The following is a 25,554-nucleotide window of genomic DNA, read 5'->3' as shown; positions in this document are numbered from 1 at the left end:
CACGTGCACTTTATCTCTTGCACATACACACTAGATAGCAGTTCGTACACCTTTCCCAAACTCCATCATTATTAAGATAGGGAACTGACAGGGGAGAGATTTTAAGGAGACTTCAAAGAGCATTTTGCACTTCACGTCCAGTGCTACTGTAAATATACTGCCTGCATAAAAGCTGACAGCAGTCTCACGCAGCAGTAGATATGGGGGGAAGCCAGCAAAAACAGAAAGGAGAGCTCTCCTGGTTCTTAGAAAGCTGATCTCCAAGCCTGCACAAGTTTGGTGTCAGAGAAGTGCAGCCCTGCCAGCTTAGAGTGTCCACAAGAGAGAAGCTGCTCGGCACACCAGCAGTAGCATTTGTTGCAACCTCTTTCAGGTTAACAAGGAATTAAGCATGCATTAACATGGAGAGCTAAACAGCATCTTCAGAAGAAATTGCCACTGGGTCATCTGAGAGAAAAACTCACTTTTAGAGCTGAGCAAATGGAGTCTAAAAGACATGTCTTCCTCCCAGAGCTGCTGGGATTTTTGTTTTGATTTCATTTATACTTGGCCTTTAAGCTGAGTGAGTGTCAATACTTCCCTACAGCTGCAGACTGCAACCCAGCAGGGATGTTCCACTCCATGGCTTATCCAGGTGTGACTCAATCTGGATTTACAGGATAATTCTTTGACAGCCTCACAGCAGCCCAGACATACAGTTTTACTTTGAGGCCTACGACTCTGTGTGCAAGAGAGTTTCTGGGGAGGTCCTGTTAAGGTTTAAAGAACAAACAAGCAATGTAAGTGCAGTGGAACTGTCAGTACGCACAGTGCTCTGGATAAGGCCCCCAAACTGTAACTCTGTATGCTTCTGTGTGCAAAAGAAGTAGGTGATGAGAAAGTTTCAAAGGCTGTATTCCAGTCCGTAGTGTCTGTCTTCCACTAACTAATGAGATTTTGCCCTACGTTTTTATTGCCTCTCATCACTTTATCACATAGCCATTCAGACCTTCAAAAGCTGAGCCGGAGAACACAAAGACAACAGAAGGAGGCCTAATCTACAATTAATCTAATGCAAGGTAAAGTATTTGAGAAATTCATAAATCATTTCCACTTTTGCATCCATTTTGCATCCATTCAGGATGCAAATCTGGAACGTGTAGCGAGTGAGCATGGTGGAATGCTATTTAAGCTGGCTGACGGGGAAGTCTTGAAGATGAATGACATTTAGAGTGGAAAATGCAAAAGGTTGGTGCACTCAGCTTCCTCCAGACTTGCTGAAAAGGTGAGAAGGTGACAAAGAGAAGATCTCAAGATCAGGAGATGTGCTTAAATCCTAGCAGCCACTGCAGCACTGCTTACAGCCAGTAGTCCAGATTATGTGCTGAAAAGCTAAACAGAGCAGTGTGAAAGCTGAATCTTGCAGTGGTTTTGTGTTCCCCACTGTACAACCAAGTGTGGAGCCAATAATTTTTGTCAAGCTCAGCCGAATATGTGTCCCACCTGATGCCACTGGCTTCAGTAGAGCTGACTGTTTGATTGAGCCAAACAAATTCAATTAGTTGATATGGAAGCACCCAAATTCTGTTAACTATTTTCAGGGGCTGCATAGATGTCAGCATGGAGAAAAAAAAAACAAACTTATTTCCTGTAATCCCAAGCAGAGGAAGTAGCATGGCAATACTTTCCCACCAGGACCCTGCAGGTTTGCTATACAGTACTCCAAAAAGTAGTTTGTATGTAAATAAGGCTGAACAAAGGAAATACCCAGGTTCACAGAATCACAGAATTGTAGGGGTTGGAAGGGACCTCCAGAGATCATCGAGTCCAACCCCCTGCCAAAGCAGGTTCCCTGCAGGTTCCTATCCTTCAATCACTGAACTTTAATGCGATACCAGTGTCACTGAGAAGACAGGCAATGACAGGGTGGGACTTCTTAGTAGACTCAGAAGACCCTTAACTCTAAGTCACATCAGCTTGCTAAGCATCTCTCAGCTGTTCCTCAAGATTTTGACCCTCACAAGTCTCAGTCTGGTCAGAACCTCCAGATATGGCTACACTGGAAAGGAAAAGGCACATCTGGGAGTAGGAAAAAAAACAGATAAGCAAAAAACCCAGCCCAATTCAAATGCTGCCATATCTCTGTTTTAACCCTCATTCAAGAAATCCTTCCAATTTCTTGCTGTTTCTTAAAAACGCAGCTCAAGTTGAACTATTGTAAGGAGAGGACCTGTACATGGAGAAAAAGACTCCCACAGTTCTATAAATCTTTTTTATCTGTTGTCTGTGGAGTTATGGAATCGGCTCTTGACAGACAAAAACCAGAAGAAAAAAATGGCAGAGATGTTCACCTGGAGTGCATCTAATTCGGGTGACTACAATATGCAGAAAAAGACAAAGTGGTTTTCACTCTCAACAGAGGGCTTTTGTTCACAAACAAAGGGACAGTAACCTCATCCGTGCTTTCAGATCACACACTTCTAAGCTGCACTCCTGGTAACGTGCTTCTCCTCGTACCTGAGCTCCTCCAGATCACATGTTCTCCATTCTGTCATTGAAGTAGGGCTGCAGTGCCCTTGCTGTGCATTCAAACATAGGAGTTACTGCTCATTGAAAGTACGGTACATGAGTTCACAATCAAGCTTCACACAGATAAGAAATGCTGGTACTCCGTTCTGTGACGGAAACAAGGTTGGTTAGTTATAAATTCAGTTAATGCCCTCTATCTATTCATATGCAGTTTCCTCAGTCTGTTCTTACACTTAACATCCCCAGCTGCACGACAATTTACACCTTATGTGTTATTTACAAAATCCGTCTCACCTATAAGGCAATTGTAAGAACAATTAGAAAGGAGAGACAAGCGTGAAGGGCAACGTGGTGTGAACGTGTCTGCTGCTACAGATGATTAAAACAGATTAACTTAGGCAAGTTTCTTATTCCTGCAGTGATCAGTCAGAATCATTCATGCTCTAAAACACTACTAGTCATTAACCATGCCAGCAGTGTGCTAGAACAAGTGGGGACTGCTATCCAATGGGAACCCCCAAGCAGAGCCTTCAGGAACTGTTCTACAGCAGTGAAATGCCACACATTTCCAAAGAGCTTAGTGCAGCTTTAGAAATGAGCCATGACAAACTGGTTCAGTTTTACTCACACAAAAATACATGCTGGAAAAGCTGAGTACAAGTATTTTCTCTGCACAGCTGAGCTCTTATCCACCTTGGGCAGAGGGTGAGGAACCTTACTCAAAATCCACAGCAACAAATGATGTTTCCACACTGATTGCATTACATGACACAGAATGGCCAACAACTCCTTCAGCCAAGTACTGGCAGAAAATCAGAGTACGCATTTTTAGCATTCCATCGTGAATTCGAATAGTCTGATCCAAGTCTTGGTTTACCATTAAAGTTGGAAGGAAAACTATCTATACATATATATATATTAGTCTCCAACTTGCCAAGCATCAGTTTTCAATGGAGAGATGCCACATTTGACATTGGAAACAGCACCAGACAAAATTACAAGGCAGGCTCAAAGGCAACTGTGAGCGAGACGGAAAACAGTGATGCATGTCAGGATCAACATGAAAATTGTTGGTCATTTCAACCTATTTTTCTTTATACAGAGTGTCATAATATCTACTGAAATAGACCAGAGAGCACAAAAGATGAGAAAGACACTTTTAAGTGTGATGCAAGTTAAAAAGATATGAAGTTTATCACAAAAGAGCCAAACTTATATAATAAAACGGGACACAGATCTTTGCTAGCTCCTTTCCTCAGGTATTCCTTCTCTCATATTCATTTCATATCACATCATATCCAGTAGAATCCAGTAGAATATGCAGACGTAAAGGAGACTGGGATCCCGATTCCACATTTCAATTCCAACACCTGTTTGAAGACCACTGAAAACCTGCAGCAAGATGCAGCATTAACGGATGAATCGCCTACTGGAATCTTACCTTCTCCTTTCACCAGGTCAGAAATTCTCCCTCATCCAGTGCTTCTGATAAGGATGGAAATTATGGCAACAACCAAGGAAAGTTTCATCCTACTCCACCATTGCTGGACTGTAGAACTGTGATTTATCCCCAATTTCCAGTGGGACTGAAGCTACAACTTCAGTGTGGTACACGAGTTGAATTTTAAAAGTAATTTGCACAGCATGACTTTTGACACACACAAACTTCTATCAGGGCTGTTAAATTAGCAAAGCTAACAGAAGTAACCTGTGCAATGCCATGAACAGATACTGAAAGAAAGAGCCAAGGGGGAGAAGAAGAAAATGTATGTAAGGGCTCCCAATGTATCTTCCCTCTATCTGTTCTATGGTCATTCTGTTTAGTTATATCCTTTGCCACTCTGCCAGAAGACAGGCTGATCAACCCCAAAACTGTCTCTCAGGTTCAGTACACTTCTCCCATTTGCAGGCTTGGAAGTGTGGGAGGAATCCTTTTCAGGATCCTTTATAGCGACATAAAATGGACGTCTCTGTAGGATATAAAGGGTTTGATTGCAAGAATGAACTCTGACTGCCTAAACATCACAGCTTTATGCAGATCCCTGAGCTGTGGTCTTTTAACAAATGAAGCAGCTTTCACGTTCTGCTTTGTACCAGACTTACAACCCTTCAGACTCCTCTGTTCTCATTGAAGTTCTTTGCCATCAGTGGAGTGAGCAAAGTTGCTGAAGTACTGAAAAGCACCCTGATATTTACAGAAAGTGTTGGGTGCTAATGCTCTCATCTTTCACCTTCAATTCTTCAGCTGACATGCTCTGGGAGGCAGTTACCCCATAAAGGTGTATGTAAATTAACATAAATCTGAAATTAAAAGGATGAGAGAACTTGCACGAGTACAAATAATCATATTATCTATATTATACATGTGTAATAATTGTAGTGCAGATAATGCTGAACTGTGACACGCTGGTTCTCCCTGTAAGAAGACTCAACTGCAGGATCAGTGATAAAAGAAAGTGCTTTCAGCCCCAAAGGAAACAATTATAGAGGCACTCTGTGGAGATAGAGCAGGCTTGACAGAGAAGATGGTACTTTTGACATTAGAAAATGCATTCCAGTACACCCTAAGTTTCTTCTAGCAGCTTTGACTCATTCTGACACTTTTTCTGCCCAGCCTCAGACTGTCCTCTCATGTTTGCCTGCACTCCAGCCCACATCTCACTGCACCAGTGCTACGCGGCAGGAGATTCAAGCTCTAAGGCATGCCTCAGGGTGTGCAGAGCATTTTGTCATCTTCTTGGTTAAAGTGGTTGGTGACACCTAAACAAGCATCTTGTGGATTTTGTGTTCATTAGACAGGATAGTCTAACAGTGAATAGTAAAAATACGACCAAGGCAGAAATAAACCCGGCTTGTTTTGTATCTGTGCCATAGCCGTGAACAATCCTGCATGTTCACTGCTGGGTTCACAGCATCCTTCTTCTAGCAGCGTTGTACATTTTCGGAAACTCTGCAGGCCCCACAGCTCTGCAGCTCACTCTTTACAATCACCAAAGCGGTGAATGGGATTGTGAGATTGTAGGTGAAAGACTGAAAAACAACCTCTCATATTTTGCAGGCTATTTGCAAAAGAGATGAGCAGCTAAATACTGAAAAATGCAAAAGTACGGCCAAATAACTAGCTGTTGCTAGATATCTTGTGGCTTCTGTCCACAAACATCACAAAAATGACATAGGAATGACTGATGTCAGACATTGGTGAATGTTACTGATAGATGCAGTACAATTAAACAACGTTGCTGTGCCAGAGTTTTTCCAAATTCCAAAATTCAAAGGGCCCTCGTCACTACATTCTCTCAGTTCTCCATCCCAAGATCTGTGGTACTCAGATGAAAGAGCAGATCTCAGTATTCTTATACATGTTTAAAGAGGACTGCCAAGGAAATTTAAAAAACAGGGTACTGCTTTTCCCCCTGGAGGAAAACCTACTCTGATCAGACAGAAGGTCACACAGCTGCCAGCTGGACAACACAAGGCCAAGCCGGCCACATCTCCTGCTGATAGCGAAATATTTCCCACGTGTGAGGTCATTGACTTGGAAGCAAAAAGACACACAAGTCACTCCCATTAAAATGAACAAGCTGTTTCTTACCTGGATAAAATATCCCTCTGTGAGGTTGCAGCTGGAATGCAACCTAAGTTTATGAACAGAAGAACAGCCCCTTGAGACACCAGCTCACTGAATTGATTGCTGAGTAGTGTCAAAAATATTACAAGATACAGTCCAGACACTAAACCTCCATTGCTGAGAGGGCTTACTTAATTATTTTCTTGAATGAAGCATTTCTTGACATGGTGAGCAAGGGAATTCACTGTCAGGAAAGCCACATAATTAATTGTGCTGTGAGGAACAAGTCCTTTCATTATGTGTTCTTCACTGTGCACTTGAGATGCAGAATTGCAGCCTGTTTGCTGCATTTCTCTCTCAGTTTCTCAGCTGCCCTCAGGCTGCTCTCCTCTCTTCTGTTCTTTGGAAGGTGAAAGCAACAGAGAAGATCACCCGCATATGAGTTTGCTTCTGCCCCAATCTTAGTTGATGAAAATCCCTATGGCCTTTTAGGCCAGTGGTTATTTGTAACAGCAGGCTGCCAGAGGAGTTTGCACCATGGTCCAGAGCAAAGGTCAGAGGAGAACTGCAGCTGAGGCACAAACGTGTCATCAGGACGAACTCTGCCTTGGTGCACATCCTGCAAGGCAAGCTTTCCCCCTCTGCAGTTCCACCCAGCAAAACTAACAGGCTGCAGAGTGAATCAGCTGAGCAGGGGCCAGGGCACAGGATGCAATGTAAGGGCTCTGCAACAGCCATGTCACAGCTGTTGAGTTTCATCGCACACAGCTGAGAGCTGTAAGAATCAGTCAGACTTGATCACAAGAAGCACAACAGATCACAACAAATAACTAAGAGCTTCTCTCAGTTCCTCATGCACCGTTACTGTGGTAGCAGACATTTCCCAGCATGTTTTTATCCATCCCCAAATTACTCAGATAATAAGGAAGTCTGAGTGATAGAAGCTCTTAACAAAAACTTCTGAGTCTGCCAGACCTGCAGGGATGTTTTAGAACACGGAAATTAACTTTTGTCTTTAATGCTGTATTCACCTGCAATTCACAGTGGGCAGATCGGGACACCAAACAAAGCTGTGCACAAGCACGTGAGGCAGCTGCCCTTCCCCTCAGCCACGGTCACAGCAGGTATCGTGCAGAGGGCAAGCACACATTTTGCACAGACTGCAGACTGATGAGAAAAGTGGATTCCTGACAAAAGAAGAGGTCACATCAGTGGGTGATGCCCAGAGGCTACTTCTGGCAATAACAAGCCTCGGCCAAATCCACCCCTCCTGCAGCTCCGCTGACCTCAAAGCACAGGGAAAAAGTGGTACTTTGTTTTCAGCTTTGTCCTAACTAGTGCTTTGTACCAGCAGAGGGAGGTACACATGCAGGCATAAGAACAAATCACATGAGCCCAGCTTCTCAGCCTGTCTGTATTTCTGTTCTGGTCAGTGCAGTACTATTTAGTACTTTAGTACTAGTTTAGCTGTCCTGCCAAATGCTTCCAATCTGTCTCACAGTGTAACACGACCAGCAAGCATAGTTCTCATTTTTTTGCTAATGCACTACGTTCACTGCCTAAGCACAAAACCAAGAGAGAGAAAGCAGAAGAAAAGCATCCCTTAGAAAATGTAACACTGAAGTCAGGCTGATGGAGCAACAGCGTGAATGAATCACCAAAAGGTAAAGTTCTGCTTGCACTGCCAGCACTCGAGGAAAGCAGTGCAGCCCCATGAGCCCTACGCCAGCTCTGCATCCAGCCGTGCCGTGGCAGCAGCTTGCCCTTCACCCTGCACAGCTCTTGCCAGCAGCAGGCTGGCTGTGCCTCCCCAGGGCCATGAGGCCAAACAGATAAGAGCCATAAGCAAAGAGAAGCCCGCACCAGGTCACAGCTGGGAGGCAGAAGGCAGGGCCACCTTACCAGAAAGGAGACGGTCAAATTCTAACCTTCAACATTTGTTATCAGAGATGGTATTTCTGAACAAATAGAAGAATTTTTTTTTCCATCCACTGGCCCTTTGTGGGATGTGAACAAGTCCACAAGTTGCCATTTGTCACACTGCTTTCAGACTGAGAAATTATACTAATGCATACATGAAAAACTATGAATCACTGTAAGAGTTAACAGAGGAATGCTCTATTTGGCCCAGAAACCTTTCCAGAATGTGTATTTTAAACAGTAGTCAGGGAAAACCATAAAACCACAGCCTCGTGGTGAAGAGCCTTACACTGAAGCAGGAGACATTTTCAAAGTTTTCCCTAGAGAAAATGCCCAATCTGAACGAATTCTGAATGACAAAGGCGTGCATTAATCACAATCACAAGCTTATGGCTTCCTTCTCTACTTCAGCCATAAAAACAGCTCTAACTGTAAGCAAAGGCATTTTAGGGGGCCCAAATAGTATAATTATAATATTATAATTGCCCTTTCATCTTTCACAGAATCATTATGGTTGGAAAGACCACTGAGACCATCCAGTCCAACCACCAGCCCACCCCCCCCTGCCCACATCCCTCAGTGCCACAACCCCACGGTTCTCAAACATCCCCAAGGACGGTGACTCCACCACCTCTCTGGGCAGCCTGTTCCAAAAAGCTGCAAAGTTTGCTCCAAAATCATATCTGACCCTGCTACAATGAAGCTACTCATTATTTTTAACTGTTTAACTTTGGATCAGCGTATCATCTGGATCACTCCTCACCTTTACCTTTGATGGAGCTGTCTGGAACAGAAGGGTTGAGAAAGCCACAAGTTTTATTTCCATGCTCAAGTGCCTTATAAAGGATTAAAGTCAATGAGAAGAAACCAGCTTTATCCCCCCAGGAGTAATGTCAGTTGATCAGTATAAACACAGATGTTTTGAACTCCACACCTCATGAAAAGCATATCAAGGCTTCAGACATCTGCGTAAACAGGGGCATGCCTTCCCTTCAAAATACATTCTTCCTATAACGTCCTCTCGTACGCAAATATCTAACAAAGAACTTAGAAAAGCTGAAGTAATGGGTGGTCTGCCTGGGTGACAACGCTGATACACCTCCAGTCAATGATAATATGTCATTTGTTACTGATAAAGAGCACTCAGTATTCCCAAAATGTCGTCGTTTACATGGCCAGGCAATCAACTGATCAGTCCCATGCAGGCTAAAAGATTAACAGCTGCATACTCTGAACCAGGCTCCTGAATGCCTTGGAGGAAATAAGACTCATTGCCATTCTCAGTTCTCAAGCATCTCCCAAAAGAAGCATTTTTGAATGTCTTTACAAAATTCTTTGAAAGTTGTCTTATTCATTAAGGACATCATTGTAATAGTTCAAATTGCTGTGATAACATTGTAGCTTTGAACAAATGTTTGCACATGAATAAATCAGGCTTGTAAAGAATTTACAAGCTCAATTTGTTCACAGTCATCCTCAGTTTGAGTACGAGCAGTGCTGCAGTGCCCTGTGTGAGCAATCCGAAGCATCACAGCAACGCAGCATCAGAGTGGCTCAGGGTACGCAGTTACAACGCACGGTGATTCCGGATGCCTCCCACTCCCTGACTACCCACTTTCTCCTTTCTCTTCATCTTTCCTACTTCATTTTCAGGCAGTTGCCTTGTTTGGTGGGGTGGGTGGTTTTCTACTCTCTTGCCAATATAAGGCAATTTCTGGATGTGAAACTGCACAGCCTGTGCCAGATTCATCCAGAAAAGAGCGAGTTCATTCTCAAGACAGAACTGACAACTCTGGGACTTCCCAGCACGTAACAAAACCATTCCTAAATAAAGGCTGATATTTGATGACATTTTATAGCATCTTCCTCAGGCAGCCTGACATGTCCCACAGACAGTCCCTCATTCCCCTGTACAGCAGGGTTCTGTGTTTACAGGTAAGGATCATAATTTAATAGAAGAAAAGTCAACTGAGATTTGATGTTACACCCTGACTTACCAGGGTTAAAGATGGAAACAGATCTACTTAATGAAAATGCTGCTTTAAGGTAAATGGCTAAATCCATCAATGAGCAGGCAACATCCTTTCCTTTTGTCTTGTTTTTTACCCCAGTTCCTCAAAGGCTGACACTAGAGATGCTCAGCACTGTGCTACTCAAGCTTCCAAACACGGCACCACGAGCTCCCAGCCTGTGACAAACAGGGCACAGCACTCACAGCAATCTCAGGTTCAGGAGCCGCACTGAACACCAGCCTCATCAGCTTTTTCTAATCTTTCCATATGCGTTTCTGGATGCTGAATCTCCAACAGAATTACAAACGACACCGTCAAAGACAAACAAAGCAGTAGTGACAGTACTGAGGATTTAAAAGCCATAGCTAGTTTCACTGCAGGCTTGTATTTGCCCTCGGATTTGAGGGTAGCAGACAGTATCTGTGTCATTTATCCATGTCCTTCAACCACAGGCTGTGCTCTGCAAAGAGATGGGATCTCACAGCCCCCGAGGCCAGAGGAGCATCAGCCTGAGCAAACCAAGCCAGAACGCTGCACTGAATGTAGGAGTCGGTTCAGAAACAGAGTGCTGGTTTTGCTGAATTGAGTTCTAACACTACTTCTCAAGAAAATAATGCTTCATTACGGGGCCTGTATGCTCAGCATCTTTGGTCACCCCACAAATATTCTCATTAGATACGTTAATAGCTCCCAGCACTTTGGCACAGAGAAGGCTTTTACCAAAATGCTAAGTAGCAGTGTGTGCATTTAGGTTTGTTCTTGACATTCCTCTAGGAACAAAACACAGTTTGACAAGACCAGAAGGGAACGCTGAGCACAGCACTTTCCAAGAGAAGCGTGGACGTGGCAGCTCACCTGCACTGATGCACAAGTGAAGGCATCCCTCCAAGAGCCCCCCAGCACCCTGCTTATTATCTAATAAAATGTGTTAGCACAATCACTCTGACTTCCAATATGCTTTGCCTTCTACATCATTGGGTCATTATTCTTTATAAGCAAGCTGTCTCCATTTAATTCAGTAAGTCTGCATCGATAGCAGTGACTAGGAGTAGACTAAAGAAAAAGGAATACAGTTATAGGCCAGTAGGTAATTAACAGAAGGAAAAAGAAACCAGCAATCCACTAATGCAATGAGGGCAAGTGAGCAGGTGTGAAGAGAACGCTAGCAGCAGAGGGGTTCTTACAGTTCTTACAGCTGCAAGGGAGGGCAGAGAAGCACAGGCAGGACACTGCCCAATGCCAGTCATACTAACCTGTAAACCTTCTGTTGGTAGCACCATTAATCTTTGGTGGTCACTTCCAGCATTTGAGTCAACACAAGCAAACTTGGAGGGAGATGTGGACTAATTCCTCTCTAAGTTAGGGCTGTCAAAATGAAATGCTTATCTACACACGTGTCTTGTGCTGCTTTATCTTCCACAGAACAGCAAATCTGCACGGCCTGCAGCTCCCCAGAAAATTTGCTTGCATGGATTAAAAAGCTTTCAGTTCTTCCCTACGGGGTAATACAGTTGTCAAGAAAGTCATAAGACCCACATAGAGAACTATGCCCCTTTCTGTGAATTATCCACATCAGCACACAGTGATGGCCAGATAAACTGTAACTGTCTTTGCCACGCCAATGACTTCTCATCTTCAGCCCAAGGCAAAACCCCAGACTGTGAATTTACACAATTTCAATGCTGATCCTCAGTGAAAACTATGCCTCCTGTGCCTGGGAACCATCAGAAAAAGGCTCTGATGAAATTAACCCCAACTGGAAAAGTGAAATATTTTCTGGAATTTCCACCAGCTGTAGCAGTCAATAAAACACAAATCATGGAAGCATCCTCCAGCTGCAGGTTTCATGACAGAAAAGCCTCTCATTCAGGTTTTGAGGCAAAAAAGAGCCCAAGCTGTTAGTAAACCTCACAGCTCAGAATCAGAGCTTTGTAACCACATCTCTGCCCAGCAGTACGTGGTGCCTTCCAGCTTTTGATTCCGAGGGCCTGAGTTAAAAGACATTGGTACCATCATGAGATGCACTATCACAGTGTTACCATGCTTCTCAGGAGCAGACTGCAGCTTATAATAAACCTAGCTGCTGATCCCAGTTTCCATCTAAAATGGGTTAACTGCTTCTGTCATAAGGCAATAAATTCTCTTAAGTAAAAAAAAGTGTCAGACCTGCTATGCACGAGAAAAAAAAAAAAGAATCCATTCCATTTAAAAGTGCATATGGTTAAAATTTCTTCTGCATGACCATTCTTCAAACAGCAGATCTGAAATCAGCTAAGCAAAAGTGCAACCTTGCAAACCAAAGCATCTTTGTCTCATAAGATACCGTTGCATTCATTTCACTAAATCAATTTAGAAACCACTTTAGCTACAGGTTTAGCACAGTTCTCTCATGTGTATAAGACCACATACATCATCCTGCATCTTCCTTAAATAGTGGCCAAGGCCCTTTTAACATTTAAGAACATGAAACATCTGTTGCCTTACACATGCAACTGAGTGGGGAACTAAGAAACGTTTGCTCACAGTGACAGCTGAACACACGTGGGTTACTGTGACACACATTATTAGGTTAGCTTCATACTTCACCACTCTGACAGACAAACTCAATTTTGCTGCATAAACAGAAGGGCTACTCAGAACTGTGGGAACGATCTTGTGAGAAGCTGGAGAACATCAGTTTGGACAAGCTATTTCTTCTTGTAATGCATGGCACAGCAAGATAAAAGATAGGCTAAAAGGTGAGCAACGCTTTTCCAGTTTAGGAATTCTTTCCATGCCACATTCTTCATTATATCTGCTGCGTACTTGAGGCCATTCAGGACGGTCCTGTGGCCTCTGTAGCGTGTAATTACTAAGATAAAATACAAGAACATCTGTTTGATGTTGCTGGTTCTACAGGCTGCCTACAGGACTATGCTCCATGCTACGCTCTCCCAGGCCTTGTCCAAAAGTTTTTAATTATCCAAATGAGCTAGAGGGATGCATTAGAATAAGGACTTTTACTCTACCTACATAAAAGCTTTTCGATGTTACAACAAGAGCACCCAAAGAAAAGGATAAAATTCACTCCCTGTTCCAAAAGCAGCAAGTGGGTACACTCAGTACTGCTGCAGCTTTCTAAAGTCCCTCTTACCTTCAGTGATACAGGAGCCACAAAAACAACAAAAAGAAACTCTATTACCCAACTGCAGCACCCACTGGACAGCTGGTAATCTGAATCTTCAGGACCTGCTCAGCAACCTCCTCTGCAATTTTTCCAGGATCTAGGTCCACAGCTGCACCTCCAAGTAACAAATAGCAACGTAAAAAGGGATTCAATTAAAGACATGTATCCTGCCACTCAGCAGCTTTCACAGAGTAAATAAAAGCAGAAGGATGTCAATAAATCATGACATTTTACATCGAGGTTAACTATTAGATCTGTTGCTGCTATAAGTAAGAAACCATCCATCACAGCACGTCATATCAGCTCCCCAGCTGTCATGCAGGATGCGGTGGATCACTGCTACAGCCGCTGCTGCCAACATCACTAAAACACCAGGGATCCTTCAGCAGAGCTGATGAAAAGTAGTGTTTTCTGCCCGCAGTTCACCATCCACTCGTTTTGAAGCACTACCTAGAGCTAAAGGCCTCTCGGAACTCTTCCTGTTGGTTTCCTCTTCAAGAGTAGCACTCACACAAACCTGGGAGTGGAGAAACTAACGGCAGCAGGTGTCCTGAGCAGGTCCTATTGAGTGCACTTATTTTCCCTTCTTTTTCTGCTTGGCTGCTAATGGTATTTTATCCGATGTAGCTCAGGTGGCACTGAGCTACAGGGAACTCACGGCTGCCCCTTAGCCAATGAGCCCCTGGACGCAAAACACTTCCTAAACTCTTTGGCAGGTATCAAACCTAGAGGACCTCAGCACCACAGATGTCTGCGATGAGGTAATCAGACACAGGGTTTATGATCACTCATAAGCCAGCCTGTATAATTTCAAATAATTGCAGAGCTGAAGTAGAGGTGACGGATGTGGATTGAGCTATGACTAGGATAAATTTCAGCCCAGAAACCCAAGCTTTTTGCACTTATTTAGATACAGATGTACAGAAGAGATTACTGGAGCTCAGTGTGGCCCTCTGATTCTCAGGTGGCACTTCTTCCAGGAATGAGAGCAGCACAAGGGCTGTCCAAGCACACTTCAGAACTACCACGGACCTGCTTCCAGTGTAGGACCACAGAATTCCCATAGATTTGTAAAGGATCATAGAATAGGATAGAGATGTTCTATTCTATATGTAGGATATTCTCTACATAGGAAAGGATGGGCATTTAAAAAAAAAACAATAGATCATTAAAAGAAAATAGATCATAAAAGGAAAGAAAATCTATTTAAAAACATCTGAATTCTTCACCTATCTCAGCTTAAGGATAAATGATGGGTTATAATCTACTTCTACAGATGGGAAATAAGCCTTGACATCAAGCTTTCACTGAGGGAGCCTGCAGGGGCCCATCTCAGCACAGAAGGGCAGCTGGTGCCCGCGCTGCTGCTCCTGATCTCTGCTCTCCCTTGTCTTTCCTCCTCTCAACACCAACACGCTATAAAACGAGCACACCACTCCTGCAGTGACAGTGTTTTCAAACACGCTTTCAGCATCTTCCTTTGCGGTGCTTTGTCCTCTGCCACCTGCTCAGCTGCTGCTTATCCCCAGCAGTATGCAGGTCACACACCGAGCGTGCCAGGCGAACCTGGGTCAGAGCAGCAGTTGGAAAAACCTGCTGCCAAAGATAAGGCGAAAAGAAAGCATTTGCTCGACCCTGCAGTTCAGTCTGTGATCTGGAAGAGATGCATCAAAACGCTTTTCTAAATTCCAGTGGCTTTGAGAAGTCTCTCTCTAGGAGGCAAATCCCACCCTCACCGCTGAGGAACAGAACTGTAAAGTCTGTGCCTGCTTTTTCCTGGAAAGCAGGGATCTTAGCATGTGCGTTAATTCCAGGTGCCAGAGGCTGCTGTGCATTGTATTGCAGCTATGCTTCCTGAGGGCACCTCGCTAACACAAAGAGCCGTTTTGCTGCTGCTGGATCTGTTACCAACACGTGCTTCCCAGCTGAGGACTCTGGCTTTGACTGAAGGAAGCTGTGTGCCCAGCTCCTTTTGGGGGAAAGGTTGTCTTCTCTTAGAAAACCAACAGCAGGATCAAATGTGGGGTAACGCTACTTGAAAAAGGGCTTGTCAGAGCCTTGGCTGGCACGGCAAGACTACAGAGGGCTTTTTCCCTGTGAAGAATTTTGCTCTACACAGAGTGTCACAACCTAACCTTCCTTAGCTGGACAAACATGGGACTGAAAACCGCAGAGCACTCAGAAAGCCCAAGTATGACGAGCAAACTCCACTTCCAGGATTCCCTATCACAGGTTTGTGCAAGCAGCAATCAGATCCCTACAGCACACTGCTGAACACGTGAACATGAAGCCCATTCCAGAGATATGGAAACAAACCCCAGGCAGACACTGCGCCTGGACAGAAGGAAGGACAGAGCCTGGGAGCACTGTGTGAGCGGACATCCTGGGCCAGGCTGCAGGACAGCAGCACAGAGACTGCCCATCCCTTACAGATGAGCTGCTGCTGAATCCAAAGCAGCACAAACCTGAGGACATAATGATAGGATTTGCACTACCATTTTGATAGCACAATGAAACTAATTAAAGCTGATCATTAACAATCTTTGCGAGTACGCAAAACAACTTCTTAAGCAGAGACAATAACCTTTTTAAGGGCCTACACAATCTATCATCCAACATTCCATGCTTTCCTTTGTTAAGCTGCTCTTTCTGCAATTAGTGTCAGCATCGTCAGAAGTCAAAATGAAAACGCTCCTCTGCAGGAAGTGCCTCAGAGTAGACCCATAAATACTTTTGTAGTGCTTGAAAAGGAAAAACATGGAGAATGAAACAGAGGAAAGAGAGTCTCGAATAGAACCTCATTTGTAAACCCCACTGGTCAGTGCATGTTTGCTGGCCTCATTTCAAAGCTCTTTATACATCAAAGGTAAGGTGGGGGTAGGAAGTTCACACCCCCAGCCTTCAATTCACCCAGGCAGAATGGGATTTCCCCATTTTCCTCTGCCACATCCACACTCCAAATCTATTCTTTCTCCAATATTTTTGGCTATTAGGAAGTAAATTTAGCTGCTGTTCTAATTTGTTTCAACTTCTAAGCACTAATGCCCAAGCAAACATATGTTGAACAGGATGGTTAAGAATAGTTAATGAGAGCTTAGTTACTGATTAGTAAATGAAAAGTGCAAATGTGGCAGTTGCCATAGATCCTTGCAGCTCCTTGCTGGCACTGAGCCCAGCAGGGCTTAAAAACAGGGCACGGATTGACAGAAGAAAGGGAGAAAGGATTTGGATATTAGATATAAAACTTGCTGTAAAAATGCAGTTCTGCATGTGGATCTTAATGCAAATTGCATGAGCAAGACAAAATAATTCTGAATGCATTTATGTATGCTTTGTGCTGATAGGATTAATGCAAATATTACAGTGACACTATAAATTCACAACGAAGTGAATGCCTACAGGCAGCTCCACTTGGTAGCTGTGAACAGAACTGCATTCTGTTCTAAATTTGTCAGCAAAGGAAACCATGGGGAATAATCTCTTCACTTGTACCTACCACTGACATTTCCACGTGGAAATAGGAACGCCCTTTATTTCAGCGACAGCCACAGTGCTTATCATGCTCTCATCAAGGAAAACAGAAAGAACACAAAAGAGAGCTAATGGCCATTATTAAGCCCTAATGTTAACAGAAACTAACTGTAATACGTCTTCCCCGTGCGCCATGATTACAATATCCACCCCTGTCAACTCTTGCCTCATTTTCCTTCCCACCCCTCATCTAGGAAGGAAAAGAAGCCCCAAGAACAGCACAACTGAAGGGCTGCTACTGTTTTCAGTCCAGTAGTGGGCGGAAAGAACTAACTTCATAAAAGATTTTTGAGTTTGAAGACTGTTTTCTGGGTGAGCTGACCCATACAGCACTTAGTGAAGAGTTTTTCCTTCTGTGCAATCTGCACCTCCCCAGAGCTGAATGTGGCTGCTTGTATCACAACTGAGGTGAGATTTTCCTTATATTTGCAAAAATTTTTAAAAGAAGAAAAACAAAACTGCTGTTGGATATCAGGAAACACTTCTTTACAGAAGGGTTGTTAAGCACTGGAATGGGCTCCCCAGGCAGGAGGTTGAGTGACCGTCCCCAGATGTGTTTAAAAACCATTTGGATGTGGTGCTCAGGAACGTGATTTAGTGGAGGGATATTAGTTGGGGTAGGATGGTTGGTTGTGGATGGACTCAGTGATCTTGAAGGTCTTTTCCAACCTGAGCAATTGTATGATTCCATGTTAGCAAGGGCTGTCCTCTACAAAGTCATGGCCCAACTTCAGATTAGCATCTCCAAATAAAGCCTTGGGAAGATACTTCAAAGAAGAAAAAGAACAGTGTGATCCCTCCTTTTATCATTCCCACAAACTCCAACTATTTCAGCTGAAATCCCTCCCTCACCCTACCACCCAAATCCACCTAAAAAAATGTGCACTTGGTGTATCAAGAAACAAGCACTCCTCACTAGCTGGAGTTGTGCGGCTCAGCAGCACCACACGCTGCAGGATCTCATGCAGAAATCCTCCAGGTTGAATAATGAATCTTTCTTTTACTTCCTTGACTGTGATTGAGAACAGCTATAAAACAGCTCAGATTTTTATGTGTTTATAAGTATATAGGATAACATTTATACATCCTAATTCAAATCCTATAGTCCCTTCTAGTTTCAACCATCATATTTCTTCCCATGAACGGTTACACACCTGTTATTAAAGCTGATGACACACCAAACAAAGCAAAGCTACACCAAAGTGTAGCTATAAAACTTTTATGAGAAGCCATGATACAATACAGGATCTGTGTGGCTCATTTATAACCTGAGGAATTAGGCTGATGATAGATGTCTGTTTTACCCAACATTATTTGTGTATAAAGCACTTGCACTGAGTTTTTAAAATTACACCGGTGTATAATCAGAACAACCTGTAGAGAAGGAGTGAATGAAATGCTGCACAAATGACAAAGGCAAGGACGGAGAGGTCAGGTGAGTTACAGCCACACAACGTCTGAGTCAAAAGATCCCTTTTCTACAGGCAATAGCACTGAACACATCCACCAGCCCATGTTCACTACTGACCATCATTGACTTTGTACAAAGTTAAAAGAACTTCAGAGGATGCTTTTACATGGATGATTTTGCCTGAGTAAGAGAGATGGATTTCATTGTCATTTGTCACTGGCTCCCAGGGGTCAGGGACAGCAGTTTTGCTTGCTTGCTTCAGGCAGCAGGCCAGCAGTGGGTGTTTGAGGCTCATCTCACTAACTTCAAAATGAACAACCTGCATACAGCGTGTTTAAGTAAAAGTCAGAACCCATCTTCCTTATAATGATGGGGGAACAGGTTATTTGGGATAGGCAGGGCTATTCCAAGCAGCCTGTAGCTTCTCATTTTACCAAACAAAAATAACTGTCAAAAAGGTAAAAATTTGTATCTGTTGTTCTCTTCTTCCTCTATAATGTACCCCAAGCAGCTGAGCACCACTGTTACTCGTGGGACCTGAAACACAGTCTTACACAATTCCCATCAGGAGGCCCTTCCTCCCCTCAGCAGAACAGCACACCTACAGCAAACAAAATCATTCTGGCCCATCACCTCTCATTCCCCCAACCCATGCTTGCTGCCAGGCACTATGGCACAGGACACTGTCATCTTTAGCAACATAAAAATTATCTGTGTAGTTTGTCAGCCTGCAGGCTTCTACACTGCCTTTATGGATTAAAGATCTGTGCTCCTCTTAATATATACAGATATTCCTTTTCATAGTAACAAACACTGACATCACATATTTAATGTTCCTGCTACAGATAAAAAATCTTTAACATGTCGACCATGTTAATAGCAGCACACAACGTTCTACAAATGCTCCTATACTGCCTTGACATAATCAGCCACCGCAGAATAAAGGCACAACCATAACTCATTTAACCGCCTCCCAGTGACACACCAGGTATCCTCAAGCTTAGAGTTCGTCTCAGAACGTTAATCTCATAACAAACAACTTTAAGGTGGATAAATGATTGTACAATGAAACAGCGAACGAAAGTCAGCGCTTCTCAACACCTACCCAAGGGCTTCCTTTCCATTTTAGCCACTGCAATCTGTAGATTAAGAGTGCGGCCTTTGAAGATCCCCATTTGGGAAATGTTACCGCAGTTTCAGTAATAACGCACTTTACAAAGAAAAGCTTCAGTCTGCAGGGTTCTGAAGATTCCACAGTACAGTATGGCACCCACTCAGTATTTCTCCCAGTCTCTGCTCACCATGGCCTGAAGCAGGCATGATCTCACCTGTCATGGAGAGCTGCTGCAATACTTACTGGGCTTTCACTTTGTTTTGTAGAAAAACGGACAAAAAAACCCCCAACCTTGCAGCTCAGGGACAGCGGTGCTGCACAAAAGTCACTCATCTCACGGATGAATTGAAAAGATGAAATCTGGCTGCAAAATGGAGAAGCACACACCCAATCCTTCTCAAGTAATCCCAGCTAAATCTTTTCTTTGAACGCTGCATGATGAAGAAGAAAATAAGATCACAACTGGAGATGTCAAATAAGTTCCTTCCTGTATCTGAAGAAGTTCTTCATTATCACTGACTTCCTGGAGGTGACTAAAAGCCCTCTCTTCTAAGGCCACCTTGCTGCAATCAGCTGGTGCAGACACAGCACACAACAGAAGCAGCTAGGGACCCAGTCCCTCGAGTTAAGAAAGCAGATTAAAATCCCTTCTAGAAATATCCCTGTGCACCTCTCTCCTCCTTTGCTTCTTCCATCATTCTCTCATCTCCGTATCACCTGCAACAAGTGCACAACTTCAGAGTTTGGTCACCCTCAACAACAGCTAAAAACCCTGCCGTGTTTCCAACACTCTTTCTGTTTCCCCAAAAGCCAAAAGAGAGCACCAGATGCCAAGAAGGAAAACTCAACTGGCACAGTGCACTGAGGTAAGGGGAGCGCTGCAGGGCCGGGCGGTGGGCACAGCGCTGCCCACTACGGGGTCGCTGGGGAGCCCCAGAGCCGGGACAGGGGGCCCGGGCTCCGCACACCAAGCCAGGGCCCGCTGCACCGTCCCATCCCTTCCCATCCTGCTGTGCACTAAGGCGCTGCTGAAGGAGGAGCCCGCCGAGTGCCCGGACGTGGAGTTGCGGCAGCAGGCCATCAGCGCCATCGCCGCCATGAGGTACCGCCCCAGCCCAGCTTCGGCCAACGTGGTAGCACTGGTCCCGGCCGGGGGCCGTGAGCAGAGCATCACGCCTCTGCCCTCTCTCCCTTGCAGCAAAGCGCAGCTGCTTCCAGAGGAGGAGAACAAGAATCTCCTGCGCGCCTGCATCAGTAGCGTCCTCCACCTGCCAGGCCGTGAGGATGATACGGACTGGGAGGTGCGCACGGCCTGAGCCCCGGGAACGCTTCCTGGGCACCAACCGCCCGGGATGCCGCTCTGCTGCCAGCAGGATGCAGCAGGGACGGCCGCCCTGACCCCTGTCCTCCTTGCAGATCATGGAAGCCCTGCACCGCCTGCTGCAGGGGCTGTTGGGCAGCACCGGCTCCACTGTCCTCAAGGAGCTGCAGAACATCTTGGAGGTCTGGCTGCGTGGCAAGGCTGGGAGTTGCGGGGACGGTTTCAGGCCGTGAAGGGGTATCCACGCGAGGTCCCCCCACGGCCTGCTGCGGGCAGGGGGTGCTGGCCCGAGGCCGGCCCTTGTGGGGTCAGAGGGATGGGTGGGGAGCAGCAGGAAGGCGGCAGGGCCGCAGCAGGACAGGGACGCAAACACCCAGCCCCACTGCAGCTGGGGAGCGAGCGGAAAGACGAGCGCCCCGTGCCGGGGGCCAACCAGCTGCTTTTCTCTCCACAGCTCCTGCTGCCCTTCACCATGTGCCAGCAGGCCACCGTGGAGGAGAGGGCCGTGGCGTGCATTGGCAGGCTGCTCGCCTTCACCAACTCCTGCTCCTCGCCCAAGGTAGGAGCCCTGGTGCTCACAGCTTCGGGGACCGCGTCCTGGCTCCCCAGCCGGAGCCCACCTGTCTCACCTGCCTCCAGGCTTGCGCACAGCCTGGGCTGGGCCCCGCTGCCCCGCTCAGCCGTGCGCCCCCGCTGTCTCTCTCCCCAGCCGTGCTCCTGCTTCATGGAAATCGCGGCCTTCCAGCACAAGTGCCAGGAGAACCAACGTTTCCCTATACTGGGGAAGCTGGCCGGGCACCTCATCCTCTCCTGCACCTCCACGGATGAGAGGACGAGAGACGAGGCGATGAAGGCTGTCCGTCAGCTTTTCACCCTCATCCCCATACCAAGTGAGAGGAGTTGCGTTGGGCTAGGTCCCTCCGACCTCCAGGTGCCCAGGCCCCTCACTCACATTGTGTGCGCTCCCCTCCAGGATGGTCGCTGGAGCAGCAGAGGCCCAAGGTGCCACGGCTCTGGGAGAGCCAGCTAGCTTTGCTCCACCAGGAGGCTTCCCACGACAACAGAGCCATTAAGATCTTTCAGGTACAAAGAGCAAACCCTGAGCCCACGGGAGAACCCAGGCCTGCAGTGTCAGAAAGAGCGCAGGCGCTTTCCCCGAGCAGCCCTGGTGCCCGTACGGCCAACACACTCCCTATCCTTGGTGTCTCCCAGCCCAGCCCCTGCTCCCAGCTCTCCTGAGGCACGGACACGGCCCAGCAGCCACACAGGGGACGAGTCATCCCTCCTCTCCTTCTTCCCACAGGTCCTTCTGAAATACCTGGCGTACCCTGAAACGGTCAACATATTACTTTGCACCATCGAGAGCATGACAGCGCCAAGCCTCCACAGCACCGAGCTGGCTGCCCACATGGTGGATGTGCTCGCTGCAAAGACTTGCTTCCCTCCACGGCAGGTGGGAACCTGCTGCTGCCACAGCTCCAGCCCTCGGGGCTCTGCCTCATTCCTGGCACTGGCACTGTGCTGTGTCCACAGCCAGCAGAGCCCTGCTCCGGTGCCGTCCCATTCTCACGTGTGTCCCCCTCCAGGTGTGGAAGATCATGAAGACCATCTACAACAGCCTGCCGTCCATCAGAGACAGGGCAGCTCGCAAGAGCCTGGGCAGGGCCCTGCTCGTGCTGGCCAGCAAATTCCCCAAGCAGATGGTCAGCAGCCTGCTGGTCTGCTCCCCCACCTGCACCAGGTACGGGGCCCACGGCCCTCAGGGCTCCCTTCCCCTCCCCTCCCCTCGCCACCCCACGGCTGTCAGCCAGGCGAGGGCAGCCATGCTGACAGCCCTGGGGACCTGCAGGGCCGCTGTCACCATGTGGAGGGAAATGCTCTCAAAGCCCCCGGTCATGGAGAAGGTGCTGCAGGAGCTGCTCCAAGTGCTGATAAACCATTCTGAGCACCACGCGTCACCGTTCATGAGGGACAGGCCACGTGTCCTTGCCCTGGCCGTGAGTTCCTCGCTCACCCAGCTGAGCCTGAGTCCCCGCTCCCCTCCCCTATCCGCCCCCAAGACGTCTTCCTGCCCTGGCATCCCTCCATAGACCTGCCGGGGGCTCTGGGGGTCCCCCTTCCCTACACGTGTAGGGATGGCACAGAAAGGAAACCTGGGGGATGGGGCAAGAACCGTATCTGGGTGCTTTCTGCAGGCTGCAAGGACCCTACCGGAGATACTCCAGCTGCCTCTGGTCCTGAAGAAGGCCCGGGCCATCTTCCCAAAGCTCTTCCTGGCCCTCCTCCTGCAAGTGTCCTTCACCACCAAGCTGACACAGCAGGAGGTGGAGATCTTCTGGGAGGCGCACCAGCAGAACCCGCTCACTCCCATCAGGTGCCGCATCCCCGCCCCCCGCTGCACCAGGACCCGGTGCTGGGGCTCCCGATGCGACTCGCACCCTTCTCCACCTGCAGGTCCGCGGTGCAGGCCATGAAGGTGCTGCTCTGCAGCGAGGGCCTCCAGAGGCAGATGGAGGCCATCCAGGAGCAGGGGGGCTGGGACATGCTTCTCGGCACCGTCACCCACCTCCAGGGCGTGCAGGTGGTGGCCAGGTGAGAACTCCTTCCCCGGCCTGCCAGGGGGTCCCCAGTGCTCAGACAAAGTGGCAAGAGGGCTGCACAGCCACAGCTGCGTCCCCCTGGCTCGGGGCTCATGGTGCCTTCTTATCCCTGCCAGGGCCATGAGGGAGCTGCCCGGTGCTCTGCGTGACGCCATCTGCCACCAGCTGGTTGAGCTGCTCAGCACCAGCTTCTACTCCTGGGAGATGGTGGCCATGGTGGTCCCATGTGCTAGGGAGTCCAGCACACTAGGCATGTGTGCCCATGCCTGCTGCCCCTGCCCCCCCATGTCACAGCACACCAGGGGACTTCCTGGCTGGTCTGCAGTTCCAGGCGCTGCGTGCCCCTGGGCAGACCTTCTGCAGGGCAGAGCTTGCACGCTCTGGAGCAGTTCTGGGGCCATCCTCAAGATCTGCCCGCCACCTCTCAGCTCAGAGATTCTGCCCCCACTTCCTTGGCGGCAATGGCCCTGCTTGCCATGGACGTGGAGCTGCTGACACTGACGTCCGTCTGTCCTTCCTTCCTTCCTTCCTCCTCTGCAGGAGTCCACCACTGTGCGGCAGCTCTCCATGGACCTCTTCCTGGAAACGCTGAACTTTGTGGAGGACCGAGAGAGGAGGAAGATGCAGAAGGAGGTGCACAGGAACCTGGTCCTGCTGTATCTCCACCTGCACGACGAGGAAGAGAGCGTGGCCAAGGTGGGGATTGCATTCATTTGGGGGAGGGCGATGCTGCTCCCGCGGTGCCCCCCAAACTCCACAAGCGTTGCAGCCCACGGCAGCATCAGCCCCCGCTGCTGCAGAGCCCGCAGGAGCCCCTGCGCCGGGAGGCCGTGCGGTTCATTGGTGAGCCATGAGACTGAGCTTCCTCCGTCCCCGGCCCTCCAGCTGCACCCAGGGAGCAGCCGGGGTCGCTGACGGGGCCGTGTGTTCCTAGGGCTTTTAGGGCAGCACGTGACGGATCAGCAGCAGGTTGACAGAGAGCGCATCTACAAAGGTGAGCCAGGCAGTGGGATGCCGGGGCAGCCGGCAGGCGACGTGCCTGTCCCCTGCTCCCTCCCGCCGGAGGAAAGAGCTGGGCACCCTGCGGGTACACGGCTGCCATCGAGCCTCTCTTCCTCTTTCTCTCAGGCCTTCAGAGAGCGCAGCGAGACCCCACTCCATCCGTCTCCTCGCTCGCCCTTCAGACACTCAAGATCCTGCAGGAAAGGAGGCCACGTCCACCACGAGGAGACTTGGGGCAGCTCTTCTCCAGGCTCCACAGCGCGTGGAGGAGGTGGCGCTCCCCCCGGGCAGACAGCTGAGCGCCCTGCAAAGCTCGCGGCATCTCCTCCTGCCCGCTGCTCAGCTCTGCTCCTCGGCCACATCCTTCCCCGCTGCTGTGCCGCTCCTCGCCCTGCGCTGCCACCTCCTTCAGCGCCAGTGCCTGTCTTCTCTCTGCGGGAAATGGAAAAACACCCAGGAGATCAGCGTTGCCCTGAGAGGAACGGCACGTGCAGCGCTCCCTGCCGCTGCCACATGCTTTCGGCCACTGCCAGCAAGCACCAGCTGCTTTTCTTTCCATCGTGTGTCAAATGGACCAACCCATATCTGCTCATCAGTTCACCCCTCCATCTCAAGCAGTGGATTCCACAGCCCTAACAATTGCCTGTTTTCCTTAACATCCTCTCTGTTCTTTGCAAAAAGACAACTGAGCATCACAAGAAGCCTCTGCAAGGCAGAAAGGAACTGATGAGCTGCAGAAGCAGGCATGAAGGACGGGAAAAACGTCTGGAAATAAGAAATGCTGTGGACCATATGGACAACAAATATATGCCTGATACACTACTGCCAATTTCCCACGGGGCTTCTAATAACATTCATCGCTTAAACTTCTTCAAAAATTCATCTATCACAGGACACAAAGACACAAGTCCAACTGGTGAAATGCTCAAGTAAGAACAATACTAAATAAAACCAACATCTACACCACAAAGCCTCCAGTGTGGTCCCTGCTGCTCTAGCAGCAATCACATAGAGATCACAGCTCAGATTCCTGCTGCAGGCTGAACTGCTCACAAGGTGCATGAATCACCCGGACAAGGGGACGAGCATCCAGACAACAAAGTCTGCTCCCGTTACTAAAGCAACTGTTGTCCTAAAAGCATCATTTCATTGCAGAGAACTGCAGAGGAAACCTGCCGTACAAAGCAAGGACTCCCATTACATTACTGTCCATCTCTCAGGTCTGAAAGACAGACGTGGGAGCTCTTCAACCTTACTACAAATGAACGCCACCATTTAAACCGCACCGTCAATACTGCGATATCCCTTCTAAATAACAACAGCAGAACGGTTTGATCTCTGACTTAGATTTAGACATACAGACAGCACTTGGGATAAAATACTTTTTAAATTCAAGTCAAG

At 47.6% G+C, this 25,554-nt stretch overlaps 2 protein-coding genes across 4 annotated transcripts in view; one reads left to right on the top strand and one right to left on the bottom strand.

Moving 5' to 3' along the window:
- The window catches only part of RFT1 (RFT1 homolog), an 80,042-nt gene that overhangs the window by 30,089 nt on the left and 24,399 nt on the right, over window positions 1-25,554 (bottom strand). The gene's annotated exons all lie outside the window — the stretch shown is intronic.
- On the top strand, window positions 13,191-23,028 carry LOC125698776 (uncharacterized). 2 transcript variants are annotated; one of them, XM_048957551.1, is made up of 6 exons: window positions 13,191-21,441; window positions 21,525-21,634; window positions 21,855-22,004; window positions 22,138-22,292; window positions 22,401-22,548; window positions 22,747-23,028. In XM_048957551.1, exons 1-6 carry the CDS (start codon window positions 20,583-20,585, stop codon window positions 23,023-23,025), a joined length of 1,701 nt encoding a protein of 566 aa, XP_048813508.1. In that variant the 5' UTR covers window positions 13,191-20,582; the 3' UTR covers window positions 23,026-23,028. The 2 variants fall into 2 exon arrangements, with proteins under 2 accessions (XP_048813508.1, XP_048813507.1); XM_048957550.1 differs by having other exon boundaries at window positions 22,138-22,548.

Source organism: Lagopus muta, chromosome 11 (genome assembly GCF_023343835.1).
Source record: "Lagopus muta isolate bLagMut1 chromosome 11, bLagMut1 primary, whole genome shotgun sequence".
NCBI lineage: Eukaryota > Metazoa > Chordata > Aves > Galliformes > Phasianidae > Lagopus > Lagopus muta.
The sequence above is the reverse complement of the archived record's forward strand: the minus strand, read 5'-3'. Positions and strand labels throughout refer to the sequence as shown.